The following is a 9,171-nucleotide window of genomic DNA, read 5'->3' as shown; positions in this document are numbered from 1 at the left end:
TAATACAATAGTTTATCGTTCAAAATAACGTCACTTTCATGAACAGTAATAAAAATTTTAAGTGTACGAGCAGTTTTTATGAAACTACTGCACTAACCTGCCCAATACTGGTACATTTACCCTTATTTCAATCCTTCAGCATTGTGCATTGAAGTACCCCTCGTCGTTGTATGAACACAACGTGTAGCGCGTTGCATACTTTTAGGCGGTTTAATTTCGAACCTCACATCTTCTCCATAAGCTCCTCAGCTGTTCGATCCGTTTAATTCAAATATTGTGAAATTCATAATTACGTAATTGAACGGTTCATTTTCACGATATATTTGCCGTAAACAACGTGTTATTTGCTTCTTAGAAACAATCCTCCCCGATGCGCATGGAAACAAACATACATGTACCAGTTAATCTTAATTAGCTTAAACATGCTCATCTATACCATTCGCATCGTACAACGCAAACACGTCTGCCCAAGAATTGCAATCAAAAGGTAATATCTTCTTAATGGAACGGACTTTCAATAATTCTCTTTCGCTTCGCTGTTTCGTACCTACTTGCCTTCATTCGCGCTAACAAGCCACCGTTCTGCAAAAGACAAAGAAATATCACTACTTTCTTTCCTTTGCCCGATTATCATTCCTTTCGGTTCCGGGCGTACCAAACTTGCAAACTATTTGAAAGAAATTAACAAGGTCCTATGATTTCTCTCTCTCTCCTGTACGTATAAGCACAGCAAAGAGTGGCAGAATAAATGGTGTCTCAAAACACACGCACGACGGGTGGTAGCCCTTGCATTTCTTTAATTGTGGCAATCAATTATCAAACAGAATGCGTCTCGATTGCTGGAGTAGAATTTTTCTCTATATAGGTCAGCGAGAGAAAGAGAGTTATGTCATGAGCGGAGCTTTTAATTCCTTTTTCGTTTTCTTTTACGCTATGTGCATAAGGCTGGCTTCAGTTTGTTCCAATAATTGGGAAGAGTTGTCCGCAGAATGGGAAAAGCAAATTAAAGACAGTAGGTCAATCAGCTTAACCTACTTAATCATCAGTTTAGAAAGTGAACTATTCTTTCTAACCAGTAGGCACTGTTCAGATGTAGACGAGCAAGTAGAACTAAACGATAATATTATAATATTTAACACCGGGTTTATTTCATTTCCGATTCGATAACAAAACAGTTCAACAACGAAATTCAATTTTTCTACTTAAGCCTATTGCGTGGTGAAATGGTGATCCAATGATTCATGGCTGTCCTGTCCTGTCTTCTTGACACAGGACCTTCAATGATGAATGATGAATGTTGGCTAATGACGTCCAAAACGGTTCCAAGTTTCCAATCACAACGGCCACTTAGTGCTGTCGCAGACGAGCGAGGGTGGCATCGAGCGCCTCCAGACTGAAGTCCTTCTGGTCCTTGGGCGGGTTGGCGCGGATCTGCTCGAGCGTCTTGAACACGTGCTCGGGCGTCGGCGGCGGCGTCGGCAGATGGTCACCCTGCGGCTGGAATCCGTTCTCGTCGGCCACGTACACCACGCGGTACAGCACACCATCGGGACCGGTGTACGAGAAGGCACCGTTGGCGTTGTGCGCTCCGAGACCTTCCTCGTGGGCGGCGATACCGTTGCTCGTCTCGTAGTTCCAGTTGTAGTGTCCATCGTCCTTCAGCACATTCTCGTACGCCACGATCTGGGCGTGTGCGTCCGGGTTTTGCTGGTGCGAGTAGGCCCGATCGAGCGGACCGGCGGCAACGGTGGCCACGAGCAGGGCAGCAGCGAACACGAAGCGGAACATGGCTGGGCGTTTGGGCGGTTGTTTTAGTTTCTTGCGAGACTCGCGCTAATGAATTGACGACGACGGCTGATTAGCTGCAACTGATGCTGACAACTGATCCAGTTCCCTAATTTATACCGACTTCCAAAAATTTGCATCGTGCACCATCGCGACACGCCCCGAGACAGGACCGATCGCTCGCCCAGCCCGCCGACGCTGGTCGTGGGTTCACGTGGTACGCGCTGTGGGCAAGTGTGTGTTTTTTTTCGGGTCGGCTGTACCCAGGGCCAAGGTCAAGAGTAACCTTATTTTCTCGCCGCCGCCGAGTGGTGGGTACTTTTTTTCTGGGTGGCAACAGCACGCAATCGCGGGCGCTGTAACACGAGTAGGTGATTGATTAAATTTTCATTAACGCATGTCTCCCTGTAACGTGTCGCGGTGGCTGCTAATCATTATCGAAATGACCGGTTTCGGCCATGCGTCTGGTTACGAGCACGCACCGTACCAAAAAATCCGACTCGATCGATTAGGGGATTACGGCGAGTGAAGGGTAAAGTCATTTCTCTTCAGTGCATACGGAACGCCCGAAGACAGTTCGTTTTCCAGGGGCGGAGGGAGCATGTTGGTGTTTGAAAAATAAACTGCGCCAAGAAACAGGTGCATAATATATTAATGAACTAATGTCGAACCAATGTCCGAGCGGCTGCAATCGAGCTGCGGAGGTTGGCCGAGAAAAAATGTCGTTGGAATTTCAACTGAGTTGTTTGGCTGTGGTTAAACAAGCAACGCGCGCCCAGTCGGATACGGTCATCATGTCGTGAGCCAAGAAAGGATAAAACCCTATTACCGGCATTAAGGGGACAACACCATAGCGACACCCAGGGAGCATTATGAAGGAACAGAATTTCTCTCCGTGTTTTGTATTGCGTGAGGAGTCAGCCAAGCGTGGATGGATTAAGCTCAACGCAATCCGTTTGGCGTTTGGTATAAGGCGGCAAAATTGTGCAACAAGTCCTATTTTAAGCAATGGTAAAATGTCAACATTTTTCAAAACATTTCGTTGTTGGAGTCTTAATCGTTTCGGTAGACCGTTTACAGATTGGTACTGAACTGTCGTATGATAATTATCATTCAATATGTGTCCCATGTCGAAAGGTGTCTTTGTGAGCTGAAGCATTACCCAGTAGCGATGTAGCAACTGTAAATCAGGGGTATGATACTTTGGCTCATTTTAAAAATATTGAAATACATTGCCTAATGAACGTCACCAGGCTAGCTCAAAGGACAATAGCGCGCAATCCTAAGGTTCTTGTAAGTCTCTACGTCAACGTTACAAACTACAAATAAATCTAAAAATTGATCTTTACCTATGATTTTAAATTTCTCTCTGCCTTTCTCTAAAACTTTTCACATTGGACGCAATTCTGGAACTGACACCGAGCTCAAGCTGACACCTTCATGTTCTATTGTGTGATATTGCCTCTAACTCTTTTTTGAAGCTGCCCTTATTTCTATTGGATGTTTGGTCAGGTTATGTTTTTGTTTAGTTGCATTTTTGTAAACAATTCAATTATTTATCTTCAAATTAGAAGCTTGAACTCAATGTCTAATTTCAACCTTTCTATTACTGTTCCATTGGCATCATAACTACGAATGAAATCCGTTCTTGTTTGGTTGTAGAGTATGACGAACATGTTCATTTTCAATGTTTTCGATTGTGATCGCTACATGAGCAAAACAACAATACAAGTTTTTGGCTGAAATTAGATTAACACTCAAACAATTAGACCAGCCTTCGTTGTGTCCCGCTGTGTACCTTGTACCTCTCAGCTAATTCAACAAATTGACCTCTCTACCGAACTGGCGAAAACATTGCTGTCCGATCTAATCAACAATCATCGCGCAATTCATGCTCCGTCTCTGCCCCCAAGACATCACCAACAAGCAACGCCAATTAGAGCTGCACTCGAAATGCGCTTTGAAAGCACCGAAAAGCGTATAGACACAAGTCGTCCGCTCGCTAAAGTGTCGGCAGATATATCACACACAGGCGTAGGCCTGGACAGGAACACGACTGACCTTCGCCGGCTAATCCGGTGCGCTCCCTTTAATCCCTCGCTTTTGACAGCTTGGCCCAGCTAATCGATCCCAAACCGCAAAGCGTCCGCCATGGTCCGCTCGGCAGCCTTCTTGAGTCGTCACCTATGAGGTCAACCACCGTCCGGTATGCGGGTCCGGCATGTGGCCGAGCAAAAATTGGCAAAATCTTGGGGGTCGTTTCGAACTGGTTCCACCCTTCTGGTCGCCCTTCCCAGAACAGCGGCGCGCATGTTGGGCATGGTAACACACTCCAACCAGGACACGATGTTGAAGCGGGCGGTCACTTTGGTGCACGGAACCGGCCCACACCGCTACCAGGCCGGACCGGCGTAAACCGTGCGGTATAATTAAAAAATTCGCCAACCATTGACATTGACCCGGTTCCAGACATGCGGGTCCTTTCCATCTACCAGCGCGAGACACGCCCGAAAACGTACGACAAGGGTTCGTCGCTTACGCCAGGCGGTAAAGTCTTTCTATTGCGCACAGGGTGGCAGGTTTGTGGGCCGCCCAGAGAAGAGAGAGAAAAAAACAGAATTGCTCCACTTTTACGACCAACAGCAGGTCGAATTGGAAACACAATTTTTGTCGGTTCAAGTGATGCAAAATGGGCAAGAAATTGCACGCGCGCGAGAGAGGGAGCAACGATTGTATAAGTGTCTGGCAAACGTGGAATGGAATGCTTTTTTGTATGCGTGTGTCCAGCTGTACTACGATATGATCGGCACTCTATCTTATCATAACGATCCTTCGCCCTTCCTTATACGCAAGGAACGAAGCAAACCCGAGCGGTTCATTAGCTTAGTGGCTGTTGCTAGGCAACACCCCTGCCCGAGTGGCTCGTTTTGGAGTGTTATAAACTCGATTAATCTACACTTGAATGGATGCGTGTGTATGTGTGCATGCATGTGGGTACGTGCGTGAGGGTAAACACAATTTCGAAAGGAAGCCCAACACCAACGATTCGAAACAGGTCCACCATTCGGTCCGTAGCTAAAACTGACCTCGTCAATCCTTCGGACCGTTGATCTTAAGTCTCGTGCACCAGCTGATGTAATACTGGGTAAGGATTTGGGTAGTGCGTTTTGGGACACACATAGGATTTTGGAGGGATTAGGTCCAGCACGTGTGCGATGTATATAAAGTGAAACAATTCGGTCAAAAGTCATCATTCAACAACGATCCTTCCATCTACAACAAGCCTGCCTTCAGCAACGAGCCTTCCTACACCTTCCAAAATGTTCCGCTTCGTGTTCGCTGCTGCCCTGCTCGTGGCCACCGTTGCCGCCGGACCGCTCGATCGGGCCTACTCGCACCAACAAAACCCGGACGCACACGCCCAGATCGTGGCGTACGAGAATGTGCTGAAGGACGATGGTCACTACAACTGGAACTACGAGACGAGCAACGGTATCGCCGCCCACGAGGAAGGACTCGGAGCGCACAACGCCAACGGTGCCTTCTCGTACACCGGTCCCGATGGTGTGCTGTACCGCGTGGTGTACGTGGCCGACGAGAACGGATTCCAGCCGCAGGGTGACCATCTGCCGACGCCGCCGCCGACGCCCGAGCACGTGTTCAAGACGCTCGAGCAGATCCGCGCCAACCCGCCCAAGGACCAGAAGGACTTCAGTCTGGAGGCGCTCGATGCCACCCTCGCTCGTCTGCGACAGCACTAAGTGGCCGTTGTGATTGGAAACTTGGAACCGTTTTGGACGTCATTAGCCAACATTCATCATTCATCATTAAAGGTCCTGTGCCAAGAAGACAGGACAGCCATGAATCATTGGATCACCATTTCACAGCGCAATAGGCTTAAGTAGAAAAATTGAATTTCGTTGTTGAACTGTTTTGTTATCGAATCGGAAATGAAATAAAACCGGTGTAAAATAATAGTAAAGAAGTAGTCGCCTTTTCATTCTGAGGATCTTGCAAAAACATATTACTTCGTCGACGATCAAAGTTTCGAAAACTTTGATTGTTATTTTCCTTTGGGAATACTTTACAAGGACTTCGTTTGTTAAATCCACCTTGATAAATGCACAATCTTATAGTACGCATTCGTCAAAAGCTTATTCGCAATGCTTTTAAAAGCTTCATATGGTCAAATCATGGCAGCACCAGAGTGGGGCACAAACCAATGCAGCTACAAGCAACACGAAAGACCCTCACCTCTAGTGAAAGCATTTCGATAGATCCCACCACTTTTTTGACTAAAAATAGCTTCCTCAGAAGGAGGAGAGCGCTTGGCCACTTCAAGAGACATACGGTGCAAACAGTGGAAAGGGATACTGAGAGCTCTCTTGGACTGATCGGCTACTTTCACGCGGTTACGAAGTGAAAGTATTGGTGGTTAGTGCATTGGTTGTGTTGAACGTGATTTTAAATCGAGCGCAACTTTCTAGTAGACATGTGGCTCGTTGGTCTAGGGGTATGATTCTCGCTTCGGGTGCGAGAGGTCCCGGGTTCAATTCCCGGACGAGCCCGTTGACGAAACGACAAATAACTAGCAGATTTGTCACTTTTTACTGACTACTGACTTGACTACTGATTTTACATTGATGTAATTTTCTTTCAAATATGTTTACCCCAACTAAAAGAACTATGAGTTATTTTTGTAGTCCGAGCAAAATGGCGAGGCTTTTATATATTTCACATTGTTTTAATAAAAAAAATAAATCCAAGCGTACGATCATTGCATACGCTCTCTTTATCTAGCACTGTACAGCTTCATTCCTCTTCTAACCTACTGGCGAATGATGCTTCCTAACCGAGGGTAGCGCGCAGTCGGTTCAGGGTAGCATCGAGCGACTCCAGATCAGCGCCCTCTGGTGGGTTGGCACGCATTTCCTCCAGCATCTTGATCACATGCTCGGGTGCTGGCGGCTCGGTTGGCAGATGGGCTCCCTGCGGCTGGAAGCCGTTCTCGTCGGCAATGTACACAATCTCGTACCGCTGGCCGTCCGGAGCGGTGAAGGCGAAGTTACCGTTGGCGTTCGTACCGTCGTTGCTGGCCTGGGACGCACTGATGCCGTTGCTCGTTTCGTAGTTGTACGTGTACGAACCGTCCGCATTGATCACCGTGTCCTGGGCAAGGGTTTCCGCTCCGGCATCATCACCACCGCCGCCAGCGCTGCGGGCCTGAGGCCGCTGAGGAAGGGCGACGACGAGCGACACCACAAGGGATGCAACAATCTGCAAATAATAGCAACGGGAGGGGGGAAAGATGATTAAATAAGGTTTTTTAAAGTGTACTAAAACTGTACTAATAACTGTATGTACAAAGAACTGCTGGCTTAGCGCTAGTCGTAATTTTGTTGTACAGATGAAATATTTTTAAAAAAAATTTAATGAAAGATTTTAGTACTATGTACTATTTAGTACATGCTCAAGCAAAACTGATCAAGATGAAAGTATAACATCACTCGTTTTTGCTATCCGCCTGTTTTAGACCACAATGTACTAATTATTCCACTACGTCTAAAACCGGTAAATACTGTGCTCCCCATGGAATTACTTCGCTGCTGATGTTCGCCTTAGTCCACACACTTGCCCGCTACTCCGCCGATTATTGCGGTCAGCTTTTGCGAGGAAGTTAGTCGCATTTTCTTTAGCGAATTGAGCGGCAGCAGTGGCGAGAAAAAATGCGAATTACTTCATCACAAAATCAGTACCCCTGTCGGACGTCCTTGTATTACGGTATGCGATTCCCTGAAACCTCTTTCTTCCCTCCCGTGCACTACTCTATGCTATTGTTCTAACAAGAACATCACTTGGAAACTACAAACTACTGCCGCATTGTCTCAGCCACTCACCAATTTTCGGAACATTTTGCTGTTTTTACTTTTCACGGTTCTACACGACCTGTGCTGAGAGTGTCTCAAAACCAACTGATACGTTAACGGTACGATTGGATGCGCTTTATATAATCAGAAATCGTTTTGTTTCCATAGACCTCACAACCTCAAAAACACAGCCCCCAATAGTCCAATCTGCTTGGTTTCGTCCTCTAAACGAACGATCTGATGCAAGGATGCTTGGAAATATTCAAACTAGTTGCTATCCTGCTTCTCCTGCCAGCGTACTGTCGCGAAACTTCTCCCTTACCATCCTAGAAGTGAAGATGACACAACACATCGATCGTCTTACCGCGTGCAGAAGTTTAAATTTCGCACTGTAGCAGAGCAGGTAAAGCAGAGACAAAAAAACCTTCGATCTGTCACCGGTTTGTAATGTTTTGATATGACTTCAGCCTGTTTTTCGGTCGTCTACTAACCTGTCCAGCGTTAAATTATTCCAAAAAAATCGATTTCAGCGGCATCTTCAGCGGCCGGGACTGTTTTGCACCTATTTCAAGGTTTGCCAACCCATTGCTAGATAACAGCGAAACAGACAACTCTGCTTCTACATCTTCCCCGTGTACTCCATTCGTTAGTCTGGACTAGTTTTGTACGGTTACCATCGTACCACGGGGTGGGCTGATTTGAATATTATCCTAGGTGGCATGCTTTGCTCGGTTCATCGCTAGAAGATGTCACCTCCACTTTCGTCCGTGTTTGGCATTTGGCACGGGTTATGGAACAGGTTGCACATTCGGCTTGCTTGCGGTTCCAAAAAGGCTCACACCTGTTGACCGTGACCAGCGGTGGGCACGAGCGAGGAAACTATGCTATGGTAGATGTTGCTGTGTGGTGGAACTTCTTCTCCCACTGTCGATTATTTTAAATGGTTAATTTGAACGATGCAGAATGTTGAAATGCATCGTTAGCTGATAAGGAATGAATGTCTTAGGTGACAAAAAATATCGATTGTTGAAGTTCTCATTCTAGGCAAAAAACACGAAAATTAATTAAACTTTAAAAATTCATACAAGTGCAAAAATGGCACAAAAAAGCTTATGATAGTTTATGATTAATTGATACATCGAAAATGAAAGTGACTCTTTATATTTAAAAAACATATCATGAATTAAATAAATTTTGTTACACAAAATTGCATAGGGCATTGATACCACCGTAATAAATTAAAATTGTTTTTATTTTCACTTTAACAAACACTGCTTACAACCGTAATTATTAAATAAATAGTTTTTGTAGGTCATGCAGAATTGCCTTAAACATGAATAATTCTGTGATATTTTGAAACATTATTTGAGTTTTAGATTTTATGTTTACTTTTTTTATTTTTGAAGAAGAAATGCTAACACGATTTGCCTACAATTATACATCAAACAATTTATCTGAGAATATGTACCCAACTTGAATAAAATCTTTATTGTACTAAATACTTTCAGTATATAGGGAG

At 45.4% G+C, this 9,171-nt stretch overlaps 3 protein-coding genes and 1 non-coding gene across 4 annotated transcripts; 2 read left to right on the top strand and 2 right to left on the bottom strand.

Moving 5' to 3' along the window:
- Window positions 1-1,123: 1,123 nt before the first annotated feature.
- Window positions 1,124-1,858, bottom strand: LOC120894614 (cuticle protein CP14.6-like). Its single transcript, XM_040297324.1, has one exon. It carries the CDS (start codon window positions 1,786-1,788, stop codon window positions 1,348-1,350), a length of 441 nt encoding a protein of 146 aa, XP_040153258.1. The 5' UTR covers window positions 1,789-1,858; the 3' UTR covers window positions 1,124-1,347.
- Window positions 1,859-5,027: 3,169 nt separating this feature from the next.
- On the top strand, window positions 5,028-5,762 carry LOC120894321 (cuticle protein CP14.6-like). The gene has a single exon (XM_040296833.1). The coding sequence runs from the start codon at window positions 5,106-5,108 to the stop codon at window positions 5,544-5,546; it is 441 nt and encodes a 146-aa protein (XP_040152767.1). The 5' UTR covers window positions 5,028-5,105; the 3' UTR covers window positions 5,547-5,762.
- A 519-nt stretch (window positions 5,763-6,281) lies between these two features.
- On the top strand, window positions 6,282-6,353 carry Trnap-cgg. The gene has a single exon. It is a non-coding gene; the product is annotated as a tRNA-Pro (tRNA).
- A 123-nt stretch (window positions 6,354-6,476) lies between these two features.
- Window positions 6,477-7,752, bottom strand: LOC120895494 (cuticle protein AMP1A-like). Its single transcript, XM_040298939.1, has 2 exons — window positions 7,683-7,752; window positions 6,477-7,062 (listed from the first exon to the last, which is right to left on the bottom strand). The coding sequence occupies exons 1-2, from the start codon at window positions 7,695-7,697 to the stop codon at window positions 6,634-6,636; spliced, it is 444 nt and encodes a 147-aa protein (XP_040154873.1). The 5' UTR covers window positions 7,698-7,752; the 3' UTR covers window positions 6,477-6,633.
- Between the last annotated feature and the right edge of the window lie 1,419 nt (window positions 7,753-9,171).

This window comes from Anopheles arabiensis, chromosome 2 (assembly GCF_016920715.1).
Source record: "Anopheles arabiensis isolate DONGOLA chromosome 2, AaraD3, whole genome shotgun sequence".
Classification (NCBI taxonomy): domain Eukaryota; kingdom Metazoa; phylum Arthropoda; class Insecta; order Diptera; family Culicidae; genus Anopheles; species Anopheles arabiensis.
The sequence above is the reverse complement of the archived record's forward strand: the minus strand, read 5'-3'. Positions and strand labels throughout refer to the sequence as shown.

Excerpts from the sequence above, each read along its gene's own strand:
- LOC120894614 (XM_040297324.1), bottom strand. The coding sequence starts at position 1,788 with ATGTTCCGCTTCGTGTTCGCTGCTGCCCTGCTCGTGGCCACCGTTGCC.
- LOC120894321 (XM_040296833.1), top strand. The coding sequence starts at position 5,106 with ATGTTCCGCTTCGTGTTCGCTGCTGCCCTGCTCGTGGCCACCGTTGCC.